The 17,496-nt window shown below is 40.7% G+C and overlaps 1 protein-coding gene across 5 annotated transcripts in view; it reads left to right on the top strand.

The window, feature by feature from the left end:
• Positions 1-17,496, top strand: part of BMPER (BMP binding endothelial regulator) — a 156,121-nt gene that overhangs the window by 65,721 nt on the left and 72,904 nt on the right. For all 5 annotated transcript variants that reach the window (XM_071804833.1, XM_071804832.1, XM_065832611.2 and 2 more), the window contains 3 exons: positions 10,968-11,067; positions 14,697-14,806; positions 15,453-15,593. In XM_071804833.1, coding sequence (XP_071660934.1) covers positions 10,968-11,067; positions 14,697-14,806; positions 15,453-15,593 — 351 coding nt within the window. The remainder of the gene's footprint in view (positions 1-10,967; positions 11,068-14,696; positions 14,807-15,452; positions 15,594-17,496) is intronic.

Here is a 17,496-nt window from a genome sequence, read left to right as displayed (position 1 = left end):
TTGCATTTCCAATTGCATTTGCTGTGACCCCCATTCTTAGTCTTCATACGTTTTAAGTATTTTCTGAAATACAAAATGCTGAAAGATCTTCCTGTACAAGAAGTCTCAGAATGTGAAAAATTCTTCCTTTGGGGTATATGCCCTCTTCATTAGGCTCCAGAAACAGAATCCTTCTTTCTAGATCACCTAATGGTTCCATATGGACCTTTTAATTTTTGACAACTTGGTGTTGTGGCTTTATCAAGAGGACGATGGAGTGCCTGCTCCTTGGGCTGTGCCTCTATATGGAAGTGCTTTGGTTAGCAGGATGTTATGAGAAAGGTAGATACATGTATTTCAAAATCCTCTGTCAGCCTTTTTGAATGAAGTTTGTCATGTGCTGTGACCTAAACGTTGCCTATGTATTTGACCTTGCAAAGAATTTAGGTATAAGACTATCCAGTTTGTGAATGTCATGTGAGCTTAGCTTGGAGAAAAGTGCCAGGCTGATGGGCTTAACGTAACAGTGCTGATCCTGCACAAGAACAGCAGCAGGACTTTAAGCAGGTGCCAGAAGAGATGGCCTGGCCAAACTCTAGCCAGCCCTGGTGTGCTATAGCTGCCTAAATGGTTAAATCCACATTTCTGTAGGTTCCACATCATGCCTAAGCTGTCTCTGAGGAACCTGCGATCTTTATAGATCTGGGCATCAGCCTTTTACAGATGCATTGCTGCCAATGAGAAACCAGTAATTAGCAACAGGATCCCACCCATAAATGAAAGGCAGTAGCTGGATATGAACTTTATTGGGAAACATTGGAAGAAAACACAGAGGAGACCTGAGTGTGTGTCATGGTCTATTCAGGGGTGCGAAGGAGCAATGGGCTTCTTAGGGTTTTATCTACCCTTTCTCCATGCATGTGCAGATGGTTTGCAAGCTAGGAAGGAGGGGAAGAAACTGTGACTCCCCTATCAGTCTTGCTAGCCAGGACTGGGAAATGTTAAAATTTCTTGATGATGCTTCTGTAAGTCATTAGCCCTGGAGGAAGGAGAAAGCAGTAGAGAAATCGTGACTTGTAAATGGTTCCTAACCAAAGTGCTTCCCAAGGCTATTCCTGGAGAGTTGCAGATTTCTCAGCACTCCCTACTCAGGCTTGTGTTTAGGACTAAAATGTGTAAGTTCCCTTGATCACAAGACAGAGTGTGCCCTGTCCTGGAGTAAAGCCAAAGCAGATCTCTGTGGACAGACAGCTCTGGGTAATACAAAGCAGTGGAATTGTGCACTGTGGTATTAGGGATGTTACTATGGAAAAGTACCATTGGCCTACAGTAAGTCTAATCCTTCACCACTTCAGGTAGACTGAAGCTACCCCTGTGACTGTTTCACCGTAGGAACAGTTTTGTAATCTACTTGTTTCATAAAGGTAGCCTAGTTTTCCTAAAATTTTATTTCCAATAAATCTTCTGAATGACCTGTAGTTTAGCACTTTCTCTTGCTGAAGTCTGCATAATGCTTTGAAGTATATTTTTAACTCTCTTTGCTAAGTGCTTAGGACAAACAGGATCTCCTGTTAATGAAAACCTTTGATGGATGCATTAAGGAAGCAGTGCGTGTGTAATCCTATACTTCCTGAGGTTACCTCAGCAGTATGTGTGGAGCATAATGTTTAAGGAGGGTACATACATGTATAAAGGGCTTGTAAAAAACTAGAAGTAGCATTCTAACTGCAACAGTAGGATTTATTTTACCATGGATGTTCTACAGATATCAACGTGCTTTATTACCAAACCTTCAGGCAAGGGCATCTGTAAATTGTAGAAACAGCCAGTGAAGGATTAAATCTCAACTTCTCCAATACCTCATTGCCTTGAATCACTGAAGGAGATTTGTTCTCTTTGCTTGTGAATGGAACAGTGACTTAGTGCGGGTTATTCTGGCAGCTTTTGACCTAGTAACAACTTTTCCAAATTCAGGTGTGTAGGGACCTTCTTCTAAATTGTGTGCTTTTTTCTTCTTCCAAGAACAACCCTAATTGGTTTTATTCATGACCTTGTTTATACATTTGAATCCCCCAAAAATGAAGCTTCAAACCATGCAATGAAATGAAGCTTATATTGTCTACATGATTGTGTCTGCACCACTGAAAATAAAGACTTTATTTTGTATCTAAATGCCAGATGTCTGCATTTGGGCATTCGGAGATTTAATTCGCTTGAGTCTTGCAATATAGTCCTGCAGATAACTTCAGGCGACTTATTTAAAACTAATACTCTAAGGCGAAGCTGTGCGGATACATCTGTAGAGTTTCTAGTCATGACCAAGTATTTTGAAGAATGATGATGAAGTGAGAGTCTGAATTGTCACCTTTCTCAGGACCACAATGGTACCAGTATTCTGTGTGTGCAAGAAACACGCTGGGAACACTGGAGGGATTTAATAACTGTGTATCTCTGCAAATGGACTGTTCAGAAGGAAAACCTGTTCTCAGAAGGGAGGCCAGTCCTGAGCTGTAATGTGGGAACTGGAAGTGGGGGTGAAGGTAGTCGCCAAGAGCTGCTAAAGTATGGAGTTTATAGGAGTACTGTTTACTGTAGGACATAGCAAGAAAAGCTTGTAAGGTAGCATCACAAAGCTCATGCTGCAGTAAAAGAAAAAAACACAAAACAAAAGAAAACCTTTGTGCAAGTTTATCTTATGAAAAGCAAGTGCTATTTATATAAACACATTGTGGCAGTGACCATCATTTTGCAAGCATTGAGTTAGGACTTTGAAACATTATGCAAATGCACTGGTGGTGTATACACAACTGTACACCCACTGGACTGTGCTTCATGTGTTCTTGATGCCAATGAAAACAAAGCAGCCTCCAACTGATTCAGGGGAAAAGTCATGGCTGCAAGAAGCCAGGACCTGCTTTACAGAGCTACTGCTCTGCTTCTAATAACTGAAGTTAGGAAAGTCCCTTGCATTTAACCCTAACTTTCTTACTATCTGGGATGGGACATGAATAAGTTGAAGAAGCTTGTTAGTGGTTTTTAATAGTTTTTCTGGCAACAGATGGTTTCCAGCATAACATGTTTTATTGCAATTTTTCATAGAAACAGTTCTTTCTAGAAGAGAAATAAATAATTGTGTGGCTCACGGCAAAGCTTCCATAGTCACTGGAGACCTCTGGTGTAACAGCTAAATTAATCATGAATAGCTGAACTCTCTCCTGTAGTGGCATGCCAGAACCATTTCCTTGCCAATGGCTTTGTTTCCCTTCTGCTGTCCCCAGGAAGCTGCTGCTCTTTACCCCCAAGGTGCTGCAGAGTTCTGCCCCTTTCTGCAGTGTGGGGCTGCCTTCATGGCCCATTCCTACCAAAGTGGTTATCTTGGCTCGTTTTTCACCGTTACCCTGTGCAACTTCCAGGACTTTTGTTCATATGAACTTTGAGGCAGTCCTTCCCGCATCCCGCCTTAAAATCTGCCTCTTCCACAAGGTGTATGTCTTTTAACCTCCAGCATTACAGAAAGGCATTGTGCTATAGTGAGTGCTGTATGGCTAGATCCCTTTCTCTGTTTTCCCTTGTAGCATTCAGAGAGATGACTTGGCACTGTTTGGGTGTGCCCTATGCAGCAACTTGTGGGGAAATCACAGGAGGATCACAGCCTATAGAAGCATGTCTAGCTTATAGGAAACACCAAAATGTGTTGAGGATATGTGCAGTGGTACCTATGGTTGCAGCATTTCTGTTAAGTAACTCTCTTAATAAAGAGCTAGTTTAGATTTCAGAATTCTGAAGCCTTTTGATACTAACACCCAGCATGGACTATATAAGGCATGGTGACAGTGATCAGTTTAATGAGACCTGCAGCAGGAAAGAGAGTTTGTTTAGTAAGTGTGTGAAATGGCAGCAAGTGATGGAGGTGATGTGAAAGGATTTAGACCAGAGGAAAAGCTGGGTTTGAGATGCTGGCATCAGCTATGTAACACTGACCATTGTCTGTAGCGCTGAGAAAATGAACATAACATTTTAGATACTCTCTTGCTGGGAAAAATATTCTGAGAAATGATGCTCTGTTGCTGAGAATAGTTCCTTGGATAATTACACAGCCAACAAGGGTGTTTGAGGTGCACCAAGCAAAAGGAGTAGGTCTGGGAGATGCTGCCTGGACAGCCAGCTGCTGTCTTCTTGGAAAGAAACTGGGGACTCTGTACTCTCTGAAGCAGTCTGGTTTTGAGAGAACTTGTAGGAACTTAATGTCTTTGAGATCTTACTGTCATTTTTATTTTTGCTATTTTATCTCTAGATACGTTTTTCAGAGGAGTCCCTTGATCATTTGTGGCTGGAGCTGATCAGGGATTCACAAGCTACAGGTGTGCCTGGTTTGTGCCTGCATAAGCCTTCTTTTCTTAGGAAATCAGCCTGAAAGGGGAAAAGTACACACTGTGATTAAACCTTTCAAGGCTTCCAAGTGAAGAAGGGCTATTTACAGCATTGCTTTCAACATAGCCAAGAGCTCAGTGTGTGGACTCCTGAGGGGAGAGGACTGCTGGCTGCTCAGCTGCTAGACTCTGCAGCTAGGCTGTTGGGTCAGCGAGCGATTTGATTTCAGCTGGATTGTGAAGCCAGATGCAACATAATCCCAGCAACACTTCTGCACAGCGCTATTAGAGCAGAGAAATATGACCAAGTGCTGGTTGCGCTGAGTCCCCCAGCTGAGAGCAGAGCACTGCGTGACCTTCCCTGAGGAGCCCTTCTGCAGTTCCAGTAACTGTGAAATTTTAGGAGCAGTGTCTCTGCCTGTGCATACTTAAACAAAGCTACTGTGCAACCCAAGATTTCATTTTCCAGAATGTTTCCTTTCACCCACAGCAGTAAATACCCTGGTCCTCCATCTCCTCCCTTGGGAGAATCGGTGCAAATTGTTTTGAAATTTGAAAGAAGCAGGACCAGCAGCTCCCCAGCAGTCTGATTTCAAAGTGTAGAGCTATACCCCAGGATATCGTATTTCACTCTCTAGGAGGATGCTGTGCTATTTCAGACATGCACTTGCAAACAAACACAGCACACCACTTCCTTCTGAAAAAGAGAAAATTTATTTTCTTCATCTAAGCAGTCCCAGGAAATGTGACTTTCAGGAAGTGGAATAGATGGAAAGATTAGACTGGCTTGGCACTTACAGGAGTCACTTTGTACACACGGTATTTGGGTGATAGAAAGCATGACAGTATTTTAGAGGCTTCATCTTGCCCTAAACTAGTAACTAATGGGTAATTTAGATAATTCATCAGCAGTGGGATACAGCCACATGCAGATTGACCTCCTGGTTTTAGGTCAAGATGTTCTAACTCTGTGACACTTTCCAACTGCACTTGGAATTTGCTAGGAGCTCAGGGACAGGAATTCACATTGGTAGTAGACAACTAATTGAACTTTCTTATTAATACATCTTGTTGATAACATAATACACCTAACTGCTCATAAGACTGCATAGGAAGGGGGATGCGGTAGAGTCAAACTCTTACCTGTTAAAAATAAAGGGAGCTCTTTAGGCTTCTCTTGACTGTGTCAAGGAACGGCTTTGCGTCAGATTGAGAGAAGACAGAGGGAAATGATAGTTTAAGAATTGTGCCTTTGGTCTAGAAATTTATTCATAAGAATCTTTCAATTTACCATTTCTAATCTGTATAGATTTTAGCTCATATTTAAGACATTCAAGGTAATATTTTATATCCACACTCATGTGCAAGATCCGGTACTAAAATGAAGGAGAGCTGTATTGAGCATTGGCCGCACATGCGGTTCATAGCAAACTGCTTTAGACTGGCACGAGGGCCGCTTTCTAAAGCCTTCCTATAGCAATGATATCCCAGCAAAAATCCAGTTTGAGATCTAGATCCAGAGTTTAAAGATCTAGCACACACAAGACAGTATAAATACCTGGTTTTTTGAACAGAAGCTCAAGATCTCTCTATTCTGAATCTTATCCAATACCTTCTAAAGAAACATTTTAAAAATACTTGTCTAGACAGTAGATCAGACTGCAGTGATGTGGGAAGTTCTGGCTTGTCTGTCTGTTTGCTGAACTGATTGATATGCCATTTGCTTTTATACTGAGAACTGTTTCGCTACTTTGTGTGTTTCCTAAAAACCTTCTCACCTCCGTGACCTTTCCAGGGAACTCTTACTGTGCATGACATGGCTATTTCAGGAACCCTGAAATACTGTGCAAGGGTGAAGTTACTCCCAGGGACTGTCTGCCACATACTCCACCAGTGTTCTTACAAGAACAAGTGTCTTTCATCTGATTTGGGAGAGAGCACCTATTCTATTTCCTGATTAAAACCATACTCTAAATACGGTGTCCCCTCCCTTCTGTGCCTCAAGTCTACTTATTATATATGATGAGTCATGGACTGCACATCTGATTGTAAACTCAAGGGATGGGTTTACAGGCATGCAGTTCCAGGGGTGTTTTGAAGATGTTTGCATAGTACATGGTGCTGGCCTGTTTTACATTTGGAAGATAGTGGAAGCGTTTTGATCACATAGTAGTTAATACATCAGACAGAACTTCTAGTGACCAACAAATGTATGCAAACCAATTCACTATCCAATTCATGCAGGAAGCCTTATACACATCAGGAATGTGGTGTAGTGAAGGAGTCCTGGTATGCCTTCATTTTTAGTTTTTTTTTCCAGAATGGTAATACTCATCATTATCTGAATATCAAAAGATACGTCCATCTCTTTATCAGCAGATTTCTATTCATTGCCTTTATGCCATTGCTGTCACAAAAATAATAATGTCTCTTAATATGTTCATGGTGGCTGTAGTCATCTGCACTATGCTGGAGCTGTTGAAGACAGTCATACAGTTGTGTGTTTATTTGGCTTCTCTTGCCACTGGCATGGGGCAGACTCGCTCAGTAGTGACCCTGTTGAACTTCAAAGGTATTTTTCATGCTGGTGGCATAAAATCTTTATTCATAGCTGAAGACAACCTTGAACATCTGTCTTAGTTTGTACAGGAACCCCTGCTGAGGCTACAGTATACATCTGATCTTGCTCTCAGTGTCTGGAATATGTATTCTGGAGTTGAGAGAAATGCAATTTTTATATTCTTTATAATTTTTCCTTTTATCCCCCTATAAGTATAGCCTCACTGGTTTCAAATGAAACCTTTCACACTTCTTTTAGAGTAAAAGTTAAAAATAAATGCCTACAATCCACTGTGGGCTGAATCTTAATGCTAGCACTTAGACAAAATCAATGGAAATTTTACTTCTGTTGCGGAACTAGCAGACTCTTTCAAGCACAAGGTGAACACAGGGCAAAACTGGGGACGAATCTTTTTTAGATTATTTATAGCTTCACTAAAGCACAGAGAAAAAGCCTGAAAATGGAATGGAAAATGAGATGCCCACAAGAAACATGGTTCTTGATATTGCTGAAGTTAACCTTTAACATTAAGTAACATGTATATAAATATTGTTAAGTTTAGACGAATTCATTATCAGTAGCAAACAAATTGGGAGTGTGTAAATCTCTGTCCTCCTGAGATTTTCTGAATGCATTAAAAGTCTGCTTACGACAAGAGCAGCTCTGCTGTTGGTGGTCACTGTTCTCACCCTTATGACAGATGAAGCCCAAGACTCTTGGAAATTAATTGCAACAAGCTCCCAACCTGGTTTTGGGTAGACAGTTTTTTCTGCAGGCATGTCTCTCTCCATCTGTCCTAGCACACAAGCTACATACATGCTGTGCCGCAGACATGTGAGTAGCCTGCCCAGAAACTGCACTCCACCCTTCATCCAGCCACAGCCTGGATGGGTGCATCTCTCAACTCTGTCAAGTCTCTTCTGTCCTTATTGAACAGTCAAGTATCATAGCCGAGGTGGGAACTTAGCAGAAGTAGATGGATGGGTAGCTGGACTAGTTCCATGCTTTTGTTTTAGCAAAGACTTGTCGTCATCTTTCTCCAAAATGGACCTCTTGTGGGAGAGTTAGAAAGTGCTATTTTATCTCCCCCTCTCTTCTACCTCTTAAGAAAGCTACTGAAATGAGACGATACCTCAGTCCGTACTGTCCTCTGAGCTGATGCCAGGGAGCCTCTTGCTTTGTTTTGCAGATATGAGGTGGCAGCAGGAGTGGTTTTGCTTGTCTCTGGGATGGAAAGTGAGTCTTTTCATCGTAGACTGTAGATTTGTTACAAAATCCGTTAACCTCCAGAGGACTGTGGACTGCAGCAGCATTCCCTGATTAAGGCTTCACATCCCTATCGCTCAAGGATTTATTTGCCTAGCTCTTGAATAGCATTTCTCACAGGAAGTAGATGTCACTTCTACTTTATTGGTCTGTGCTGGCTTCCAGTTCGGGTTTGGTTTTACTGAAAGGTGTTGCTTCAAACCTGGAATATTCTGACTGCCTGAAAGATGTTACACTTAACAGGGAAATGTGGGCTAAAAGCTGTAGATGTAATTGGGATGTGAGGCAAGGTGTTTACTGTGCCGTTCCCGCCCTGGCTTAGGCCGTCCAGAGCCAATCTTTTTGTTCTCTGGAGTTATTTTTTCCCTTTATTTTTTTGTTGAACATCTTTTGCACGGTTTTTCCTACACAGCTCTATTCCATGCAATTTAGAGGATTGGCAGCACTAGCTAATCCTGCTTTGAAAGCTGGTATCCTGAATGCTTTGTGAGTTTTGAATTGCAATGACTGAGTCTTTCAAGAAAACAGAAATATTTTGTAGGTTTTGACATTTCCTAACAGTGTCCATTGAGCTCTCTCTCTAAGCTCTGTCGGGCAAGTAGAATTATTCTTACTTTAAATGGTACAGGTTGATTTGTTTCAGATTGTTCTTGAACTTTTACTCTGTCATGATACTGAAGGCTGGAAGAGCCTATCTGGGACAACAGCAAAATAGAAAATGGTTTTGTGTTAAAAAGCAGCATTACAGGCTGGAAGTAGGAGCAGCAGTGTGGTAAAGAGATGCAACTGTACTTAGTTGTGTGCAGAGGAGGGGCAAGTACAAAAGGTAAAAAAGGAGCTATAAAAAGAGGCTAAAATGAAGAAATAATCAATATTATCTGTGGCATTTTGTATTTAAAAAAATACATGTTGCAAAGACGATGTCTCCATACTGTGCTAAACCTGAGCTTTGATTCAGTCTGTCACAGAAGCAAAGCTCCTGAGCAGTTCCGCAGAGGTATAGGATATGGGAGTATTAAATGCAGAAACAAGATTGCAAGAAAGGACCGTGCATTGGGACACTGATTTGTCTTCCATGGATATATCACTGATCCTGTCACCAGGCTAGCTGAGCTCTCCATGCCCTGCTTTCCCATTGGCTGAATTGTCACCGAAGTTTGAACTTTGTTTTCTCGTAGCCTTTTACCCTGGGCTGAATGACAGAACTGCTTCAAAGAGCCCTTCTTTAGTATTTTCTCTTTTATTCTGCACCTGTGTCTCTTTTTCACAGAGCTATTCCCTGAGCATCATAGGGAACATCAGTGAAGAATTAATTTCATTTTGTCAAGTTTCTGGTCTGACCCTTAATTTAGAGCAGTCATTTCAGTCTACAATAAACTCTGTGTTCCTGCATGCCACAGTGAAAGAATTACGAGCAGTCCTTAGCCATGTGCACTCAGGATGCTTTGGTGGCCCCATGGGACAGGTAGACTTCAGTTCCTGAAAACTTATGATAGAACAGGGGTACAATCAGCATGTTATTTTCTATATAACAGTGTATATGTGGGTCTGCGTGTATGTAAAAGCTTTTACATGATTCACTGAGGCCATTAGGAGGGGAATGGCATACCATCATTTCAGGCAACAGAGCTCTTCAAAGTGAACAGCTTTTTCCATCTTTCCCTGGGGAGCCCCGAGAGGCATCCAGCATGTAGGTGGGAGGAGACTGTTCATAAGTCTTCCATCACAGCATCCAGGAACACAAAGCTTATTGTTGGGATGAGCCTGCAGCTCTGAGTGATAAATAAGGCAGGGCAGTAAGATGAAAAGAGCTGATTTCTCTTGCTGAGACAAAGGTTTTTAAAGTTTTTAAGTTCAACAACCTGGACCCCAATGAGCCTATGGAGCACATGTTGGTAGAGGGTCCAGAGCTAAACACGGTATTCTATAAGCACAATGAAGTAATCACGCAGTGGAGCAGAATGAGAACAAAGATCTCTTTTGACTGACTTAATTATAGACATATATTCTTTGCTTTCATCTTTGCTGTGCTTTTTGCCTCTCCCTGTTTCTGATATTCATTGGTACAATAGCATATATCAAATCCAGGTTGCTTATTTTTTTTCTATTTTCTTCCCTGTCCACCCCCTTCAAACCCCCACATTAATTCCCAATATTTCATAATCTCTTGGTTTTCAGTCCTCTGAAGAAAGCAGACCTTCTGCGTTTGCATAGTTGGGCTTGGAGGCTAACAAAAATGTGCTTTCTTAAGTGATTTTGGCTTATTTGGTTTCTGAGGTCATGGGCATAGTGGAAGAACACCTGCTCTCATCTTGCTTCAGCACTTAATCCCTGTCCCAGACAAGCCTAGAAGGGCATGGCACAGGAGGTGAACAGTAATGTAAAAAATTGCTCAATAACTTTTTTGAACATCCAGAAAGGTCAATGGATAAAGATTTTTATTCTCCCTGTTTTTCTCATACTCATACCAAGAAATAAGATAGAAAGACACTGTTTCTTCAACTATTACATTCCTTTCTTGAGAGAATGGAAAAATATGAATAAACCAAGGTCTCTGCGAGCAATATAGAAAGTGTTGAAGGAGCATTGTGCATGTTCCTTGTATGCCTGATGCAAGCAGAAATTTCTGTTGGCAAATATTACTTTGGCTAAGGCTTTTCAAGACTTGTTACCCGTCTGTGGGGGTGTGTGCAATCATTGACATTTTGCTTTATGGTGATTGTTGTTTTGTTTTGTTTGTTTGTTTGTTTGTTTTGTTTTTTCTTTTTCTAACTGAGCCTATTTTCCTTCAGGATGGCAGGACACAGTGCATCCAAGAAGTCTGCCCCATTCTCTCGTGTCCCCAGCACCTCAGTCATATTCCTGCTGGACAGTGTTGCCCTAAATGCTTAGGTGAGTGTTTGGTTTTTTTTTTTTCCCCTGGAAATTTTGTAATTAATACTATATGTTTCAGTGTAGCATCTTTTATACCAGTATTTCATGACACTGGTAAATTCTGGGAGGTGGAAGAGAACATATTGCTCAGTGGATTTGTAATCTAAGGGTATAAACATGTACTTGAGGTCAGCATGTAGGGTTGTGATGGGTGGTGCTAAGCATGCAGCTGCAGAAGAGCATTTGAGCATAGACCAGCTGGCTTGCTTAGAGAGACAAATATAGAGATATTTCCTACCTTCATTGCACCTTTCACGAAGGAGGTTGACGTGGGAGGATATGTTTTGTTGGAATTTGCCACAAGAAAAAGGCCTCACCCTCTCATATTTTTATTCAAGTGTACATTTGCATTCTTGGTTTTGAGGAAATGCAGGTCCAAGGAAACTTCTGGACTGAAATTGCATTCTTAGAAGCTGTTGTCAGAGAGGCCAGGGACCCAAGAGTCTGCCTCATGGTTGCCTTCTTAAGGTCAAATTGCAGTTTCAGCCAGGAATATTTTCAATTACGGCTTTCCAATACATTTTAAAGGAATAAGTCAGAGCCCTTTAAGAATGGCTAGTTCTTCCAGGTCATGCCAAGGAAGGCCAAGCCTTTTGAGAGTCTTTACTTTGCTCTTACCATGTCCACAGACACCACAGGTTAATGTTCCTTAGCATGTCAGTCTCTTTTCCCAAGTAGCAAGTGATAGGACCAGAGGAAATGTCCTCCTGTTGCACCAAAGAAGGTTCAGATCTGATATTAGAAAAAATTTCTTCACAGAAATGGTTGTCAGGCATTGGAACAGGCTGCCCAGGGAAGTGGTTGAATCACCATCCCTTGAGGTGTTTAAAAGGTGTGTAACTGAAGTTCTTAGGGACATGGTTTAGAGGTAGACTTGGCAGTGCTAGGGTAATGGCTGGACTCAATTATCTTGAGGGTCTTTTTCAACCAAAGTGATTCTACGTGTCATTCTATTTCATAAACAAGGAACAGTCACATCCTACCAAGTAAATTAGCTTTAATTTGGTCTATGAGGTTATAACTAGGATTGGAAATTTTTTAGAGCTGATAACTCTCAGTTCTTCAACAAAAACCTTTTGACATTTTGACCATATCTTTGCAACTAGGCAAAGTCTGTTTCCAGGGCTAGATTAGATTTACAGAGAGGTCTGGCCTTGGAGACAGCAAGCCATAGAGAATTTGAACTTCTCATAATATTTTATAGTTTTGACTGCTTGAAACAAACATGATTTTATTTATTTATTTATTTACCGGTTAAGAAGTGCTACAGTTAAATATCTGTCTGGAACACTTAACTGCGGCACCCTAGAGTAATACACTAGAGAAAGGAAATGGAGAGGAAAACAGTCCAAATGCTGAGCTTCTATTTCGGCTGAGGACATTTTTCCTTTCCTTCTATAAAATCCCCTTGTCCTCTCCACACCTTGGTTTTCCCAACTGAACATTCCTCTCCTTGCTCTAGGCATTCAAAACCCAGCTTTAATTTCTGACTGCTTCATGGAGATTTTTCTACAGATTCTTTTTCCCCTCCTATAAAAGTCTGTGAGTTCACTAGTAATAATGATTTTCAGTTTATGTGGTCTTTGCTCTAAAACAAGTCATATACCTGTGAACAGATAATGTCTATGCACAGGGAAACATTGGGTGTTTTAGAGTGGAGGTAGAGCCAAGGAATGTGTAGCACACTCGTGGCAGTCAGGAAAGAGAAATATTTTCAGGGATGCTGAGGCATGGTTTTTTGAGTATCATGTGGAGGACCTCCCTGCAGTTGAATTCCTGATACTCAGCGTATATAGCTTAGAAGAATGCAGTAGACTCTACTGGGACTTGAATTATTAGTTTAAATAGTGGTTATGAGCCAGCAAAGCCGGCCATTAAGCCAATATCTTCACCACCACAACTTTTAAAGTGGTAGCTCCTTTGTCAGTGGTTTTTTACCAACTGTTTGAACTAGGTTGGCCACCCAGAATTGTACTGGGTGGTTTGCAAGGCATGGCAAGAGGTTGTGAGAGAGAACTGGACTTTTGTTCACTTGTTTACGTAAGTTATATGATTGAAGTCCTGACCCTATGTAGAGCAACAGAAGTGTTGTTACAGGCAGAACTATGGATGAGCTTTGCCCAAAAGAGGTGCATGGAAGTAGAACAGTTCCTTTTAGGGCTACCGAGTATCCAAAACTGATTTCATTTGTCAATCCTGCAAGAAAATTTAAACCTTTTCAGAAAGATGCACATTCAGTAAAAGGAAGGCTGGTTATGCAAGAACAGATTAGTCCAAGGTAGCTGATTTGCAAGAGAGAGATGTTCAAATTGTGTCTAAATGAACAATAGCAATCATTTCTTAACTATTTGTTTAATAGCTATTTTGACATTAGATTTGCTAAAACTCCAGGCTAATCCCATAGATTTTTCTGTGTGCTAATGCTTTTGTTCACTTATATCTCAGAGGAAAATGGAACCTTTTAAGCTGTTCAACATTATTAAGAATTACTGAAAAGGGAAGGAATTGCAGTATGCAAAGACCTGGTAGTTTGAGAGCTAAAGTATTGGCCTAGTACTTAGTGACTTATTGTATGTACTTGCAGTGGCCATTCCCTACCTCAGAACCAATGCCTATTTAACATCAGGCCTCAGAAATGATAAGCTAAGAGACTGGCAGCCACTCAGAAAAGATCTTATTAGTTGACTGCCACCAAAAGTAAACAGGGGAAGGTATTCAAAATGAGGACGATAAGTATAGTGATTTCATATGAGTTTTTGTAAAGAGCTCATGTTCATGTGTCATAATGGTCACTTGTTTAAAATAACCTACTAGGAAAGAAACTGAGGAATAAGAAAAGCTTGCAGAACCACGACGTGTATTGCAACTGGGAACTGAAAGTCATTGCAGGACTTCAAGAAGGATTTGAGATTCATGATGCCTTCCCTGTGTAGTGCTCTAAACCGTACCTTGCTCTGATGAAGCCCAAATATTTCATGGCTTACAAAAACTAAATATCTTGTGTTGCCCTCATTCTGCTCAAAAATGATGCAAATGCCTGTATTTCTTGCAACGTTGTGTGAATATGATACACCAGGCTATCTTAATGAGGCAGGATAACACCTATGGGTTTTTTTGCATCAGTGCCACTAAGTTGATTTAGTTTGGCTGCTGTGAACCCCTGAGGTAGATATGCTAAAACCAATAAAGGCTGCTTTATTTGATAAGTTACTGCATTAAGTTAAAGGCTGTTTAAAGTAGTTTTAAGTGTACCTACCCGAAGAGTTTGCAGTGCTTACATTTTATTCCTTTAAACTACACTGTGCACTTTATGATGAAAAAGAGAAGAAAGACTTTTTCCAATAAAAACATGCCATAAATCATATTTATATTCCCTCCAATGGTAGAATTTGTACAGATGAGTGTGTGCTAGAAGAACAGTGAAATGTTAAAAGTACATATTTTTTTCACACCAAAATGGAAACACATAGCAAAATGACACATTGTGCATGAATTTGGTCTGGTGACAATAAGCCCTACTATTTTTGTTGACAATATGAAATATTTTCAACCACATTCTGTTTCTATTACTATTTATTTATATTCAGGACAGAGGAAAGTGTTTGACCTCCCATTTGGAAGCTGCCTCTTCCACAGCAATGTGTATGATAATGGGTCCTCATTTATTTATGACAACTGCACAGTATGTACATGCAAGGTAAGTCCACAGTGCTTTGGTGTTGTGTGCTGGTGGTTGTCTGGCTTAGCAGTAATTTGTAGGGCTGTGGAACTGTAAACCATGATACTGTTCTTCTTTGGCATCTTGTGTGGTCTCCTAGAATCTGATCTGAAGAGCACTTGCAGTGGTGCTAGGAAAGTTTAAGAAGTTTCTTGCTGCCTCAGCTGAGACATGATGTCTGACTCTGTGGGATGCAAAATGAAGTTAGTCAAATTATGTGATCCTCTTTAAATTTGCATTTCAGTGGAAGAGGAGTTTCTAAATGGTAAACTATAATACCATATCTCTGCTGAAGGGCAGTGGGTTTGTTTTCAGTTCTTCTAACATTACTGTGACCAATTGCACTTCTGCACCTAGGCAAAAAAAATATAAAAATGTCACAGAATCAGTAAGATTTTGCAGGCCAACAGAAGAACAAGCTGGGCTTTAGCTTCATAGACCATGAAAGATTCCCTTAATCCAGTAAACAATTTTATTTTTTTCTGAGCTGACCTGTTCAAAGCAGTTGGATTGTAGCTTGAATGGATGCGATGACTGAGCAAGCAGAAACATCATGGTAAGGACACACAGGAGCACAAACATCTCGGTGATGATTTCTTGATTTTCCTTTTGTCTTTTTACCTAGGATTCAACAGTGATATGCAAGAAGAGGTGCTTATTTCCTGGTGAATGCAATAAAAACAATGATCACTGCTGCAAGGAGTGTGTCTCATATATCCCTCCTGAGGAAGTGAAAGTGTGCAAGTTTGGCAATAAGATCTTCCAGGTAAAGTTTCAGGTGTGGCTCAAGAATAGGTGCCATTGTAACAGCTGAAACAGCATGAGTTTACTGTAAATTAGTTTTTGTGGCTTGTTTTTTAGCAGAATCCTCACCATCCTGATTGAAGATGGAACAACTTGGAAGCAAAGCTTTGGAAAATTTACCATCTGCAATTTTTTTCTGAGTTCATCTAAATCCTATAGTAAAAGATTAGTTCCTTCTTGATGTGACATGTTGTCTCCATCTCTGTGCACAGAGATTCAAGTGTCTCTTTCATGACAAGTAATGCATTTTTAATAAGAGATAGTAATACTCTGCTTTCCCAAACAAACACTAATATTCATGGAGAAGATATTCTGAGTTTGAGAACTAAAGTGTTGGCCTAGTACTTAGTACTTAGTATGTAGGCTTTATCTGCTGAGCCAAAGAGTCTCTTCCACAGGTGATCCACAGGAGCTTTATGAAGTTAGTCTTGTCTGAAATTTACTACATTTCACATCTCTGCTAAGGACAGCACCCCTGACATGTTATATTGGGATAACCATGTAATAACTGCTACTCACTGCACTCTCACCCAATATTTTCAAATCACATGGGATTCCCTGCAGAATACTTCTACTATTGCTGAGACCCTGCTTGTTTTTCCAAGTGGTGCGGCTTTTTTCACACTGTGTCAAAGAAAAGATTCTGTCACCTCATGGGCCATCTGTGAACTAAGAGACCCTTGAATCAGATCAAATGTTAAATCATTTGTGAATACTTGGTTTGCTCAGCCAGAATTGCTTCCCATTTATTCCATCTTTTGTGTACATAGCTAAAGTGTTTATTCTGGAAATTACATGTGAACCTACTGTACGCTGAGACTATACTCCATCTGATTGGCACTTTCACACTGGTGCTATTGTGCTTCAAGAACAAATGCCTGCTTCTTAGGCACCCAACTAAAATATTCTGCTTCTTGTGGAGATTTTACTATATTTCTAAGTATTCTACGGAGTAAGAAAAAATAATGAGGCAGTATACCCATTTCTGGCCTCGTGTGCAAAAGGGTAAATCCAGCATCGCTCTGTTGAAGTTAATGGTCTAACACAGGTAGAATGGGCACATTGAATGTGTTTTTGCACTCCTGTGCAAGACCAGCTATGAGACAAAAAATCAGGGTAGCTACATGCAGTCACCTGTGATATATCCTGGTACCTTAGCAGATGTTTGGAGAGTGGTCATTATAGGTCCACAAGAACATGTGCTGCGTCAGGAACACCAGGTCATTATAACGTGACCTGGAAACAAAAGATAGGGGAGAGACAGCCTTTGACCAAGTATGCTGCACTGAATAAGATAGGCTCCTTGGCATTTCAGATTTAGTCTGTTTTTCTCTCTGGTCAAAACATCATGTTGAGGTGGGCAGGTAATTGTTCACAGCTGTCTGGTTGGACTTCCTGTTCCTGTCACATCTATCCTCACCCTTCCTTCACAGCAGCCCTTTAAACAGAAAACATGCGCATTTTGGCTCTAAGCAGGCTAACACAAGACTGTAAGTGGGTGAGACAGAATGTTTTAGGAGCCATGCTTGGCAAATGCAACACTATGTAAAAATGAGCCAAAGTAGTTCTACAAGCAATCCTTCCCAAGTAAGTGGGGACGAGACCATGAGGCTCTGCACCTAATACTTAAGAGCTGTACATAGGCTGTCTTACCTCTTCTGCATTTGACAAGTTCAGCACTGTATCTCTTCTAAATATTTTCAGATGTCTAGCAGATCAGGTATCTGTAAAAGTTCTGTAAGTAATCTAAATTAGAATTCATTATTTGACCATTCCTGCCCTAAGTCAAAATGATGCTGCATCTGGGAATAAATTCACTGTATGTTGACGTCTTAATCAAATACTTTCACGTGTAAGAACTTAAA

The sequence above is a fragment of the Patagioenas fasciata genome, chromosome 2 (assembly GCF_037038585.1).
Source record: "Patagioenas fasciata isolate bPatFas1 chromosome 2, bPatFas1.hap1, whole genome shotgun sequence".
Taxonomy (NCBI): domain Eukaryota; kingdom Metazoa; phylum Chordata; class Aves; order Columbiformes; family Columbidae; genus Patagioenas; species Patagioenas fasciata.
The sequence above is the reverse complement of the archived record's forward strand: the minus strand, read 5'-3'. Positions and strand labels throughout refer to the sequence as shown.